Source organism: Schistosoma mansoni, chromosome 6, assembly GCF_000237925.1.
Source record: "Schistosoma mansoni strain Puerto Rico chromosome 6, complete genome".
Taxonomy (NCBI): Eukaryota; Metazoa; Platyhelminthes; class Trematoda; order Strigeidida; family Schistosomatidae; genus Schistosoma; species Schistosoma mansoni.
The window spans coordinates 16,176,735-16,192,943 of record NC_031500.1 but is presented as its reverse complement, the minus strand read 5'-3'; the positions used below and the strand labels follow the sequence as shown (position 1 = coordinate 16,192,943).

The following is a 16,209-nucleotide window of genomic DNA, read 5'->3' as shown; positions in this document are numbered from 1 at the left end:
TTCCTTGTACCAATATTTATGTGTTTACATAAATAAATAAAATTAGTTTAATTGACATAATATTTCTTTTAAGGAATAACTTTCATTAGAATACTAATAAATGAGTAAAATTACTAGTGAAATAACGAGAACCTCTTTTATTTTTAAAGGAGAGACATATTAAGTGAAGTTCAACTAATTAAGAGGTACAAGTAAGAATTTGTGTATATTTAATTTTGATATTTTGGACGGAACAAAATCAGTCTTCATTGATAATATAGGCTTCTTCAGTGTATACCTTCATATATTCCGGATAGTTGCTTGCTTTTTATTAATTTATTTTATTTAAACACATAAATATTGGTACAAAGAGGCACCAGATATATATGCACCACATAAAACTCATTTGATTTGTGTGAGGGCTGTGATACTGCCCAGGTGCCCAAACTGAAACAGATGACTTTCTTAGGGAGCCACACCCGGAGCCTTTGACTTAAAGGTCTGATTCACAAGGCAGTGGAGCATTGTGAGGAGATGCAGTCCCATGATAGCCAGTGGCCAACGATTGATTCACACGCCATTTGTTCCTTCACGATACTGGAGGTCATGTGAACCATTGGTTTGGAATGAGGGTTTTCCGACTCCCCTAGGTGGACTTTCCGTGTCCACCAACCCGGTTAAAGCTCCGGACATTCGCTTCCCGCCCTCTCAATTTCGGAAACAACAATAGTGCCACGAGAATGCAGTGAGTAGGACTTCCGTAGGTGTGGCTGTATATGCGTGGCCATGTGCTTGTTTAACTATAGAATATACGTAAATCTGGTGAACAAATTGAAATGTACCCTATGGATTCCACTACTAATAGCTATTTAAAAGTTTATTTTAAAGTTATCGCTGTTTACATATGAAATATTAATAATGATATCATGAACCGACTTCAGTAGGACATCTATTAGTAACGAGGAAGTACTGGGGAACTGTTTAGCCTTAGCATTGAACTTGTTAACAGTGCACATCCACGACCATACCAAGTGATTGGACCCAGGAAATTCGGTCTTGCGACCAAATGCCAAATCTATAGATCACCAAACCATCGTGTAGTGGTTTAAATATCGATTTTAAGTTAATTTGTGACAATAGATTACCATTTTCGACTGCCTTCGGTAGGTGACATCCTCACACTAGACACGGTTGAGTTCTTTTAGATACAGCTTTTCATTAGAACTATGGAACTGTCTTCTCTAAATTCATCACTGATGGGTACATCATCGTCATCAGCATAAGTGATTTAAAGGGATTACTCTGCATTTATAACGTAAACCAGTTCATGATATTAATAACAAAAAGAAATATCCTCACAAACTTTCAAAGTGATGAACTAGCATACCGTACTACCACTTTCTTGTGTACAATGTCTCTGTCATATAATTGTAAATAAATTTTACGTTTCAAATTGTAGTTTTAAGTTTAGCTCTACTCCTTATTACTCTTTTTGAGGATCGCTTAGACATATTTTACAGATTTTAACTAATATACATCAGAAGGGGTTTTGTGGAGATTTCAGTATTTTCATAGTTGAAATCATGAGTCAGTTGTGAAGCTAGACCACCATGGAAAACCTGGAAGCACTGGACGGCCATTTCGTCCTATTGCGGGACTCCTCAGCAGTGCGCATCCACTATACATCAATTTAAAACTTCTGGTCAATACCATATAAAATAAGGTTATTTCTTTAATTCATAAAGATATTAGTTGGTTAATAACTCGCTTTATTTACTAATATGTTTCTGTGAATACTTGGAAGTAATTATTATAGAAATTACTGCATAGTCAAACTATATGAACTCCATCAACTTATTTAACCATTTAGATAGATGATCATAAAAGTTTGATAGAACAATTCACAAGCTCTCATCAAGCACTGTTGTCTAATCGAGTACTAGTAAATTTTACTTATCGGTATTCTCATAAAGCTATTCACTGATACTAGTGGATATAAACCATTACGTTTGCTAAGATGAATGAATAACACGATTCCTTCCAGATATTAGTTAATGTGTACAGTTATAAATGTGCTGTGTCAAAAAATATTGAAATAAGACCTATCATCTCAGGTATTTTCCTTAGAGATTATCAGTAACTATTATAGTAAATAATTTTTATCATGATCAACGTTTTAATGATCGAATATAAATGACTTTAATTGGTATTTAGTACTGTTGTTTGGGTTACTTATATCCACATAAGTAGTATATAACGATGGCCAGGCATTGAATGTATTTCAATAGAAGATCGATAATGAAAGAACTGGAATGAAACGCAATCGGTATAAAAATACATGAACAATAATAATCGGAGATGATGTACTGATAATTGCAGAAGGAACGGTGAAGATTGAGACAATAGATGGAGGATTTTCAAATGATGTACTGAATGTATGGTGTTAAAATATAATTGATCATCCCCACTTGTGTTCTTAATCACAGCAACATCACCTACTATATGGCTATCAGATTTTAATGAGATATTTTGTAATTTTGTGCTTGAATATATTCGATTGCCCACAATCGTGTTCTTGTTCACCACAGTACACTATATTAAAATATCAATTCATCAATCTTACTGAATAATTTGTCAACGAAAAATGTAATTTATAAAATTACACAATAAAATACTGACTAATAATAATATTGTGGTGTATGCTACTTATGTTGAACTAAGTAGTATATAACACTAATCAGAAGTGGAATATCTGATAGTAGAAGATCAAACTGAAGTAAACAGTAACAGAGTGTAACTGTAATAACAATGAAGGAACTATGAAGTTTGAGACAATTTATGAAGGATTTGCAAATGATGTATTGAATGTATGGTATTAAAATATAATTGGTCATCTCCCCTTGTGTTCTCATTCAGAACAACATCACTTATTTCTGTCTGATTCATGTCTGGTTTATAATTCAGAAAAAACAAAAAAATGTACTATCAGTGCAATTAGCGATTTTGCATGAAATCTATATCAACTTCGTGCATTGGTTGAAGTTAGACATTAACATCAACGGATGCCAGCTCAGTGGTCTATCGGTTAAGTGCTCTGGCGCGAGACTGGTAGGTCCTAGGTTCGAATCTCTTCAGTCGGGATCGTGGATACGCACTGCTGAGGAGTCCAACAATAGGACGGAATGGCCGTCCAGTGCTTCCAGGTTTTTCGTGGTGGTCTAACTCCAATTAGCTGATGATCTCAACTATATAAAACAATAATTACTCTGTTTGTTGATGTCTTTTATCTGTTTTAATTGAGAGTTAAGTGTTGATTACAGTTTAAGCTGATTTGTTTTTATTTATTTATTTATTGTCTTAGTTCTTTTTTGTGTGTTTTGATAATTGGTATCCATTTCTTAATGTTTTAAGTGAAATAAAGAAACAAAAACAAAAAAAACAGTTTCAGTAAATTATGGGTGTTGAACATAAGGTATAGAAGAGTTGCTAAGTAAACTTTTTAAGTTAAACAGAATTTCTAAAAAGAAAAAGGATATAATCTATATTTAGAGAATAAGGCCGTTTTATCATGTGGCATATATATGTATATGGACAAAAAATGACTCTTACTGTAGTGGCTAAGTACTATATCAAGCTGACATGGATTGTTCTAGCTTCTGGACAAACTGATTTTTTTCATTCTTGTCAAGTCACAAATTACCTTGTCAGTTATTCACTTATTACCTTTGGCTATTTTTATATGATCATTACATGCATGTAACTTATTTTTGTTTGACTATAAATATCTAGTCTTTCTTTGAACACTAGCCTTCTCGGTAAGGCTATAATTTATCGGCAAAGCAATTAGATTTAAGATAACAAGTGTTGGATTATGGAGTAAAAATCATTCTTCCGTTTGGCAAAATAACGTTTGGCATTTTAACTGATATCAGTTCGTGATGAAAACTTTAAGCCTAATCCATAACCCTAATCATTAGCTGTTAATCATAATTTTAATTCCTTACGCTGGTTTATAACTCCTATTTAGTTTTAGGAAGTAGGTGGACATTCTCACGGTTGCTTAAGCGTCGTTCAAAGGCCATCCATAAACTATAGACTCTCCGCCTTCTCGACCACGCGTCATTTTGTTCCACTTCGCTCTCTTCTCTTGACCTCCTTCGATTCGTTTTCCTGATTTTCTGTTCAGATCAATGAGTGTACGAAATATACGTATTCAAACTTCATTCTTAGATTTGACTTATTCTATTTTGTTGTTTGTCACAGTTTGTCAACATAAATGTTAAATGAAATTGAACTATTCAAAATGTTCAAATTCGTTCATTTAAATTATGATTCCGTTATATCCCGTGGAGATTTATGAATGGTAACTTTGAGAACTATTTATGGGCCAATATGATATGTATATTTCCTACCGTATAAATGTTAAGTAACTAAAGTATCCATATTCGTGTCCCTCTTATTATAAGCTTCATTTTTACCCATAGACTATTATTATACGATTTACCATTCTTGGGTTATATCCAGTCTATTGATTATTGTTCCCCCTATTCACAGCCACATTTGGCTAAATCTTGTAAGCATTTTGTTTTCTATTTTATTCGTACGATGTGGTCAGTTTGTCCAATATATAAAACCCGTATGTTTGAGAATAATGATTCGTATTGCAGAGGCTGCTATTGATGTTCTGGACTGAACTCGTTGGGCTAGGCAGAAAGCAGAACTGATAAGTACTCAAGATTGCTCATACCGCTTTTGTGTACCATTGGATCCGATCGATAATTCACTCCTCTCTAATTTGCGGTCTTATAACGTCATATAATAACTGGGCACACACGCACCCACTTCTTCACTCTATATAACAGATTCTTTTCAATCATCATTTCTAACTTGTTAGTATTTATGTTATCATCAAAAAAAATAATAGAAAGTTTACCCACGGATGTTAGACTTGTGTTAAAAATAAGATATTTTTGATAAACTTTATTTTTTCTTTATTTATCAATTCACTGAAGACAATCGGTGAACGGTCACTTAACTTCGTGGATCGGTTGAAGTTAGACATTAACACCATCGGTTGCCGGCTCAGTGGTCTAGTGGTTAAGCGCTCGCGCGCGAGACTGACAGGTCCTGGGTTCGAATCTCACTAGGCGGAATCGTGGATGCTCACTGCTGAGGAGTCCCGCAATAGGACGAAACAGCCATCCAGTGCTTCCAGGTTTTCCATGGTAATCTAGCTTCAAGTGATTCATGATTTCCACTATGAGAATACTGAAATCTCCACAAAAACCCCTTCTTTATTTTTTCTATTTTTTTCTTTTCTTTTATTATAGTGTGATGATAAAGATTTAACTCCACTTATTCGTAGTTTAAAACCACATTGTATATTATTCCTAAATATTCCAAGGTAAGTCAATTATCAAAATTGTGAACACTTATTGATTATTATTATTATTGGTATTATTATTACTAATGTTAGTAGTAATAGTAGTATTGGTACTGTTATTATTATTATTACTATTATTATTATCATTATTATTAGGTATCCACAATACATAAGAAACTGATAAGGAATGTTTTTAACTTAACATTCTTGAAAATAACAATAGGAATCAGCCATTATCATTATAAAGGTCACACATTTTTCATCATTAACAGTGCACACATACATACACACAAAATTACATACATGTCGCTTATGAATTACATTGACCGGAATGAAATGACATGACATTGTTCAAAGTTGAAATCATGAGTCGATTGAAGCTAGACAACCATGGAAAACCTGGAAGCACTGCTTGACAGCCGTTTCATCCTATTATGGGACTCCTCAGCAGTGCGCATCCACGATCCCGCACTCGCGAGACTCGAACCCAGGACCTGACATTGATTTATTCAGACCTGTTTTTTGATTGATCACACCTAATATTCTTGTTTTGTTCTTTGGTACTATTTAAACTTGGAATTATGTGAATTTGGTTTATTTATTTTCTCTGAAGAAGTGACTTACATTTGAGTCACGAAACATTAGAAAATCTAATTTTTCTACTTATTTGGGATATTACAAATATATTATTATTTATTTATAAGTGAATATTTATATATTATCAGTTTACCATGCTTGTGAATTGAGGCTATATCGAGGCAATATGCACAGTATGCACATATGCCAATTAGAGACTGACCAGTTGCAGTCCTAAAACATCAATGAGAAGATGCAAAGAAACAATACTAAATGAATTATCAGTTTAAGTCTCAAATAGTTAATGAGCTTTATTGATTCTGTGAGTTATGAAACAAGACTTTGTTTTTAATATAATCTAATTTGTGATCATGGAATTTCATTATAGTATTAAAAGATGATACCGATGGGTTAATGACATCAGAAAGAACACTTACTGTAAATTATGTTAATTGGTATTAAGCCTTAGAGAAAACTTCATTTTGGAATCTATGGCTTCAATACTCTTCAGTAATTTGATTGCATAAAGCTTAATATATAACATATATTTATATGATAATGGAACGTTTTAAGACTCTTTTCACTACCCATTAGAAAGGTTAGGAATAATTGATAACAAGTTTATTTCTTATTTAAACCCAGTGGATAACGTGATAGCGTCTGAAGCGAAAGGTACTGGGTTCGAATCCCAGAGTGAACATCAACTCTCAGATGCAGGTATATCCAGCTGAAGAGTCTCAAATAGGTCGAAACGCGTGTCCTAGATTCCACTGCTAGCCACTATTCATGTTTGCTTACAATGCTTGTGAAATAAGGCTATATCGAGGCAATACGCACAGTATGCACATATGCCAATAAGAGACCGACCAGTTGCAGTCTTAAACACCAATGGGAAGATTCAGACATAACAACACTAAGTGAATAATAATAATTGTTATTTTTGCCTTATGAAGTAATAAGACTTACCTAATACGAAAATCAATAAAATTGTTTATTGAGTTATGTCAGTCCAAGAAGAAGACAAGTGTCAGAAATTTCATCTAAACACATAAACAAGAGTTTTAAGTTCGAATCTCTACAAAGTCCTCTAAAAGTAGGAGAGGGAATGAAACTCCATTGAGAAATGATTCCTGTATACAATAGATAACTCGAGAAGATTTGGTTTTTTCTGTGAAATGATTGTCCGGAGTGATCTATTGTATGCCTGAGTTTTCTCCAATGGGGTTCGATCCCGTCTCCTACATATAGCAGAAATTATATGAATCCGAGTCTTTGACACCAGTTCAAGTGTTCTGAAGGAATTTATAACACTCCTTTCCCTTTCTTTTTGAGATATGATCTAATAAACGATCTTAATAACTTTTTCAAATCTGATATTTATTTGAGGTTCTTCATCTCATTCCGTTTGTATTCTTTACTATCTGGCCACTGACACATTTTTATAGCCATAAAAACATGGATTTCTACTTGCATGTTTTTGTATTATTTTCGATAGATATGGATCTGGCACCTTGCCATGGGGTCAACCAACAACAGAATTCCAACCTCAAAGAATTGATGATGGATATATTGAAGTCATAGGTCTTACATCGACATCATTGGTAAGTTGAAGCACTCTTACACCCTGTCTGTCGTATCGTTGAAAAATATCAGAATATTATAAAATACTCATATTTTTCTGTTGTTATGCTTAAATCAGAATATTGTAGTGAAAAAGCTTTGAAGCACATTTGACATGATTTTGAATGCCATTCACCGTGTAAGTTGATACAAGCCTACATGCCTTACTGACAAGTCTCCACAAGCACAAAACTTAGTTTAAGATATTTCTCTTGCACATTATCAATCATCTAGTATGATAACTTATTTACCTAGACAACCATGGAAATACAGGAAACACTATATAGTTGCTTTGTTCCAGTTACTAGAAAACCCCTGTACTTATAATAATCATATGCTCACTAGTAACTAATATTGAGATTGTTCCGGAGTTTTAGTAAGAAACTATGAGCAGTGTAGTTTAAAAGCATCTAGTGTGAAGTAAGTACCCACCAAGTACATTTGAAGACGGTTGAGGGATATTACCTATTTGTTGAAGTTGGACATGTAAACCATTTATCCTTTACTCAGCGATCTAGAGATCAAGTATTCGCCGCAAGACCTAAAGGTCCTATGTTCGATCCCTAGTTAGGCTTATGTATACTCACTGCTGAAAAGTTTGTTAGTTATCAAATAAATATGATGAGATCATGATTTCTAGGTTCCAAAATGAACACCAGATCATTCAAATAATAGAAACAAATTACTCGATATAAAAAAAGTTGAGGGACTCTTTAAATTTCTTTGTCAAACACCTAATCATCTATACTATTTTGCTTCAATTATACATCGAAAATCATATACTTTTCAATGTATACATTATTATAGGCAACTTTACAAATAGGTGGACATGGTGATCGAATATGTCAATGTCGTCGTGTTCATCTTACAACAGATATAGTTATCCCTATGCAAATGGATGGTGAACCATGTCGTTTAATGCCATCAAAAATCGATATATTCTGTTCACATCAAGCATTAGTTATACAAAAATTAACCCGTTCACCTATTTCAGCTGTAATGAGTAATGAGTAAGTTTATTTATATTGTAGCCTAGTACATGTTGTTGTTTTTTTAAAGTGAACTGGTATTTAACTCATGATACTAATGGCATAATGATTGTAATGTACACATGTGTTGTATAAGTAACATGAAATAGTCAATATTTAATTTATATCATCATTAAATCATGATCTGACAGCCTCATTTTGATGATAATCTGAGAAATTCAAATGTAAATACTGTGGAATGTATGATTCAATGAATAAAAGAGTATTCATTATGTAGAGAAGTACCTAAATATGAACTGACTTTTCCACTCATTAGTGAATGTTTAAAGAATAAAAAACAAGGAGGTGTCTTTCACGACTCAGTAGATAAGTGGAGAACGCGATGGCATTTGAAGCGAACGGTACTGGTTTTGAGTCCCAGAGTGAACATCACCTCTGAGATGTAGGTACATCCAGATGACGAGTCCCAAATAAAACGAAACGTGCGTCTTGGATTCCACTGTTAGCCATTATCCATCTTTGCTCATAGACAAAACAAGGACTTGCTTCAAGGTCTAAAGAAAATCCATTTATAAAACTTTGAAAAACTTATGATATGTAAGGCTACCATCTACATTAAATTTTCATCGTTTCTGTACTGATAATTTTTATTGATTTTGATCATTCTTTTACTTATTATCTAAAAAGAGCTACAAATAAGTAATGTCGTTCGTGAGATCACTCAATATTGTCAGTACAATATAGTTTTATTACTACTATTATTGACGTTTTTGTAGCGAATTAACATTATTCTGAAAGTTGTGTTAGCAAAACTCTTATTAACCCCGTTTTCCTTGTATGATTTGTTCGATCTATTCAATTTACTCAGCCTCTGGAGAATTGAAAAATTACACTTCATTACATGTAACTTATTTTTATGATGGGATCAAATGAATTTACAACATATAGGTTATATTATCAGAAGGGGGTTTTGTGGGGATTTTAGTAATTTTATATAGTTGAGATCATGAGTCAGTCGAAGCTAGACCACCATGGAAAACTTGGAAGCACTGGACGACCGTTTCTTCCTATTGTGTGACTCCTCAGCAATGCGCATCCACGATCCCACCTCGCGAGATTTGATGCCGGCTCAGTGGTCTATCTGTTAAGTGCTATGGCGCGAGACTGATAGGTCCTGAGTTCGAATCTCGCGAGTACGGGATCGTGGATGCGCACTGCTGAGGAGTCTCACAATAGGACGAAACGGCCGTCCAGTGCTTCTAAGTTTTCAGTAGCGGTCTGACATTGATGAATTCACGATATGAATATCATACTCTAATTGTTAATACGCTAAGTCACATAAGCTTAAATTTATATTAGATAGAAAAATATTTAAATCACAAATTCATATCATTTGGAGAATTATTTTCTTAATACAAGTAATCACTAACTAGCTAATTAAGGCCAGTCTTAAATTTAACGGAAATTTGCACGTATATTCGTGGAAGATAAAAACTTTCGAAATTTCTTTACAAACACAACATTATTGAATCATCGAATAGGGACTCAACAGTTATGATTTTAAACTATTTTACGTTTTTGTAACAAAACAATCACCTTCACTCGGATAAAGATGACAGTGTTCACTAATCAGTGATCAATAAGTTGTAAATATTTCAGTCTTACAGAAGTTCATTCGAGTACCGAATAGATCAGGGTTAATCTCTGTGGTTGTGTACCTGGGTAATACAGAGTTGAATCTTCCAGAAAGTATTCGTTCACTCAAGATTAAAGGTACATCTTTCTGAAGAGTGACGACTAGCTAGAAACTTAGGTCAAGTAAGGTTGCCATTTGACTATACCCTAACCGTCTTAATAACTACTGCTTAGTGATAGAATTCATAATTCTTTGTAAGATTTCAAACTAATTCACAATCAAATATAGTTTTTTTTTCATTATTTTGGACGAATCCAAAGGTAGCAGTAGTCTATTCATCAACTATGTTTATTGTATTCTTCTGCTCAATTTATCATTCATTACATTTATATTAAAACTAATCAAGCAAACAGTGAAATGCCTAATACGTCTACGAAATTACAGAAGATGGAAATGCATTAACTATAATATAGTTTAACCAAATGAGTGTTTTTTTGTTGTTGGTTAGTTATTTAGTTAAAAAATGGAAAGGTTATTTATTCTCTATTTCCCTTATAAAGAATGAAATTATTAAACAAGTACTATAAGCAGGGATTGGTGTTGACTAGCAGTTAAAGCCGAGGCATGCATTCCGTCATATTTGGGACTCGTCAGCTGGATGTCCCTGCATCTCAGAGTTGATTTTCATTTCGGGACTCGAACCAATGAGACTGTAATTTATGAACAACTTTTGAGCGGAGCTACAGTGACCTGATAACTAGGATTGAATGAGGGTTATAAACCGGTATGAGGAATTAGAATTAAGATTTACAGTTGATAGTTAAGGTTAGGAGTTAGATTTAGGTTTTTCATCACGAATTGACATCAGCTTTGGTGCCAAAACTCTATTTAGCCAAATGGATAAGTGAATTTTGCGCTAAAATCCGAGAGTTGTTATGATATACTTTATTGGTTCGTCTATAAATTACAGTCTCGCTCTCGAACCCAGTAATATTAATTGTATCTCAAGGCAATCCGCGCCGGATGCACATATGCCAACATCAGACTGTTTAATTGCAGTCCTACACATCGATGGGAAGATTCGAATAACCAATACAAAAACGAAATAAAACTTCACCCCATCACACATACTAGTGACTATCTGGACTCAGTAGTCAAATAGATAACGTCATGATGTTTGAAGCAAACGGTATTGAATTTGGGTGCCAAAGTGAACATCAACTCTGAGATGCAGGCACATCCATCTGACGAGTCCCAAATAGTACGAAACGCTCTTTCTTGATACCATTTCTAGGCACCATCCATCTCTGCTTATAGTCGATTTTCACACTGGTTATTAGTCTTTACAAACTAACTTTATAGTTTTTTCTATAAAAACTAAATACAAATTATGTGGTTAATTTATTGATTATTTAGAGTTGTAATTAATGAAGAGCAGTGAAAGTTTCATAAAGTAGTATAGTTTTCTTATAAAAAATTTATCAGTACCAAGGTCATTTTAATTCAGTTTTTATTTTGTAAGCAAAGATGGATAGTGGCTAGCAGTGGAATCAAGGACACGCGTTTCGTCCTATTTGGGACTCGTCAGCTGGATGTACCTGCATCTCAGAGTGGATGTTCACTCTGGAACTCGAACTCTCTGAGATGCAGGTACATCGGGCTGACGTGTCCCAAATAGGACGAAACGCGTGTCCTTGATTCCATTGCTAGCCACTATCCATCTTTGCTTACAATGCTTGTGAAATAAGGCTATATCGAGGCAATACGCACAGTATGCACATATGCCAACGAGAGACTGACCAGTTGCAGTCCTAAAAATCGATGGGAAGATTCAAACAAACAATACTAAATCAATTCAGTTTTTACTTGTTAAAATAAGACTAGGTACTTTATAAATACTTATGAAAGTAGACAATTCAATCTTTTTTTAATGACATTTTCAACTAATTTCTTTGAATTAATGATCTTTGTGATATATTATTCTGTCATCAACTATTCGATAATAGGTTTACTGTGATAATCAAGGTTCTATACTTGGAATGATGGACTTACATATAACGGCTTATTGAGAAGTGATATCTGTGAGCTCATTGACTAATAGTATTTACGGAGGATAAACTTAACAAATAGTACACAGATAGATGCTGATTTTTCTTTATTTGATAGTCATTATCGAGAAGCATAACTATGAGATATAATTTTATATTCCTATTAGTAAGGGTTTGAATTATCTTGTTGTTAATAATCTGGATTGAATATTGACCGTCTTTTGTTATCACCTGAGAGTTTTGTGGAGATTGATTGAATGTGATTGTCGTATCACTAGTTATTATAGTATAGATGGATTATGAATGATAATAAAATTCAGCATACTCACTATCCCCTATTTGAGACTAATCAGCTGAAAGTGTCTGGATTCTAATATTGATATTCACAGTGATCTTGTCAATGAAAACTGTTTATTCTGTGAAATATTCTTTAAAATTGTTTTAAATTAAAAACAAATATTACATATTCACTTAGTACTGTTTGTTTGAATCTTCCGATTGATATACATTTTCCTAGTCCTATGTATTAACCATGTTGTTAACAATGGGATAAAGGTTGTATACGTTGATCTAAGTTTATCCAACATGGAACAAATATAAATGATCTAACAATAATGTCAGAAGGGTGTTTTGTGGAGATTTCAGTATTTTCATGATTGAAATCATGAGTCAATTAAAGCTAGACCACCATCGAAAACCTGTAATCACTGGAAGACCGTTTCGTCCTGTTATGGGACTCCTCTTTGGCAGTGCGCATCCACGATCCCACCTCACAAGATTCCAACTCAGAACCTACCAGTCTCGCTCTACAGCCATCCAGTGCTTCCAGGTTTTCCATAGTGGTCTAGCTTCAATTGACTCATGATTTCAACTAATATTAATAATTATTTCTGGTAATAGTAAATTGATAAAAATGTTTTCTATCTCTTTGGTAATAATAATAATAATAGTAATGACAACAACATTAACTTCATATTGTTCTCTTTTTCTTTTGCCTCTTCAATTCTTTTTTATGTTTAATTACCTAAAAAATTGATATTACTAATAATACTACTACTAATAATAATAATAACTTGATTAAACATGAATTTGCTTCGCTTTTTTTTACTTTAACTGCTTGTGTTTACTATTTTCATGTTGATCAACTCTTGTGCCATTACACAAATTACTCAATGATTTTACGTTCGTTTGTTTGTTTGTTGGTTGTTGTTGTCGTTTTAACCGTAAAATGCTTTTGCGTGGGCGTGTTTGTTCATCAACATGTTTATTTGTTTACGGTTGGGTATTTTTTTTCCTTTCTTTCTTGATCATTGAATTGTTTGTTTTCCTTGTGTGTTTGTGTTCGTGTGTGTATTCACATGTGTTTGTGTTCGTGTGTGTGTGTGTTTGTGTGTGTGGTTGACTAAAATAAATTCCATTATGTTTAATAATTTGATTGCATTAATTACCGGCACTTTCATTTGAATAACCAATTTAATTATACGGAATATGATTATCATATACTCTGGTGTATTTTTTTGGGGTGTATACATGTATGTGTTTTTTTTGTTGAAAATAATTCAACCGGTGCTTATATAAAATTGCATAATGATTAACCATATAAAGATTCTGGGACTCATGTAATTGTTGGGCTAAAAAATAAAAAAAATACACAAAATTGTATCTCATATCACCACATTGTTGCCATGTGGATCATATCCTAATCGAATGATCACAGCTGATTAATCATTAATCATTATTACCCTATACTAGTTTTTTTTTCTGATTATTATGACCTTTGTTGTTTGTCGCTTTTCTTCATATATCTGTCAATTGGACTATTTATCTGATCCATAAATTATTTTCTTCCTTAACCCCCTTGATTAGTAGGTAACTTCATTTGTTATTTATTATCGAATCCATTTATAATGCAATCTTTCCTAGCCTCCTGTAGAAATATATTTTCCATATAATCATTAATTCTTTCTTTTTGTTTTGATTATCTTTCTGTCATTGGAATAGTTACTTTATCTGATTAAAATCATTAGTTTCTTTAATTCCAACTTATTATTAACATTTATAATGTATCATAACATTTAATCCAATAGTATATATGAGATTCTATTGTGAGATGTTTCAATCGGTTATTGCCTTAATTTTTTTTTAAAAAAAAAGAATGAGTAGTATATATCATGATTGTTCCCTCTCTCTCTCTCTCTCTCTCTCCGTCTTTGTTCCTCAATCTAGATCAAGCAGTTTTAAGTTTCAAATAATTGTATTCTACTGTTGACCCGTTCATACTGTTATCAAACCAGAAGAAGAAAGATATCTAGTTCATTAATTTGGTACATATCTATATAGGTAGATGGATAGATAGATAGATCATAGAAATTTTCCTTCTCTTTTTTCCCTTCTTGTTATACATATGATTTTATATTTTGGTCATCTCAAACGATTAACTTATAATGACTAACATCTTTAATCACTATGATCATTATTTCTTCTTCTGTAATTAGTTGATATATTTATTTTTTTTGTATTATTTCTTATTCTATCTAAACAGCTAAGTTAGTCAGTTAGTTAGATCATTTCAACTCTGTACATTTGTGTAATGTTCATTTTTCATCTTCAACTATAAAGTTCCTTTAAATATGTAGAATATGTAGAATTTGTAAAATTTCAGCAAATGAATTTGAAGTAAAAATCCAATATTTCATCTGGACAATCTGGTTTAAGCTTTTTCAAAGAATTTAATGTCTTACATCAACTCAGAGCTCAAATAGTATTAAGTGCCTTGTTTTTCTTTCTTAGTTTTAATGAGACAAATATGATTTGCATTAGTACTCATTAGTAGTTGATTATGTTTTCGTTTTTTTTTGTATTCTACCTTCCATTCTTGTATATGTGTATACTTCAATATTGTGTACAGTTTTGTTTCATTTTTCCTTCATGGTTTATAATCTTACTTTGTATTTATCTATTTTCATTTTTTAAAAAAAAAGAAATAGATGACATCAGTTTTGTATATGGAATAGTCATTTTCTTTGTGTGTGTGTGTGTGTAGGTAGGTAGAATACATTGTAAATTGATTGAAGTTAGAAATGGAAACTGTTAGAATATCTGAATACCTGGAGTTCAACTGTATTTATGCTTGACTGTTACATATCATTGTTAAACAACCGATGATTAGAGACCTTGAATGATATGGCTCAAAATAGTTTGCAATGGCGAAGATGCATCCACTCTTTGTGTTCTGCCAAATTCTGATCTTCTGAATTCTTCATGTCTCTATCTTTTAGTTCTCTTTCCAAATTTATTTCACTGGATTATACTGTTTGAATAACATCTTCAACCCCTAATCTTTGCGACTACTGCTTATACTCTTACTACTTTTTGAATCGACAACTGCATCTCTGTGCTAATGTAGTATGGCAACTCGAACTGATGTACGTACGTACGTACGAAGTTCTACGTTGTGGCTACATGACTGACTGATCATTGATGTTAAACTTATAATCTGAAGTTACATATAGTTCAACTTACTTATTTATTAGTACTATGGCTGACTTAGTGAACAGTTCGAATATTTAGGATTATACAGATTAATCATCAATATTTATAATGATATAAAATAATTTGAAATCGCCATTGTTTATCCAAATGGTCCATATAATATGAAAGATACCAGTATGCCTAAGTATAAAAATCTGAATAGGAAAAGTATATTTGAAGACATAGAGTACATAAACTCAAAAACACAGGAATTACCTCATTTATCTAACATAAAATCTAATTTGAAATGCCAGATAGGCAAGAAATACATCCTTATTGCACTTATCAAAATATGAGTCTCCCTGACTCAGTATTTCTCGTTTTTAGAAACGTTGAGATTGAGCATTTTTTACGATAATTCAATAATATGTATGATCATTTAGTAGACGATAAGAGTATAAATGCAAGAAAACAAAAACTAATTTTGACAAATGATTCCATGAATTG

The 16,209-nt window shown here is 32.8% G+C and overlaps 1 protein-coding gene and 1 non-coding gene across 2 annotated transcripts in view; both read left to right on the top strand.

Moving 5' to 3' along the window:
- Smp_131190 (putative diacylglycerol kinase, zeta, iota) overlaps positions 1-16,209 on the top strand; it is a gene marked incomplete at both ends in the record, with an annotated part of 74,094 nt that overhangs the window by 29,992 nt on the left and 27,893 nt on the right. Inside the window, 3 exons of the mRNA XM_018798414.1 lie at positions 5,310-5,383; positions 7,434-7,539; positions 8,366-8,568. Of these exons, the coding sequence (XP_018653358.1) occupies positions 5,310-5,383; positions 7,434-7,539; positions 8,366-8,568 (383 nt within the window). The remainder of the gene's footprint in view (positions 1-5,309; positions 5,384-7,433; positions 7,540-8,365; positions 8,569-16,209) is intronic.
- Positions 6,565-6,637, top strand: Smp_tRNA_00433_Pseudo_CTG.1.1. Its single transcript has one exon. It is a non-coding gene (tRNA).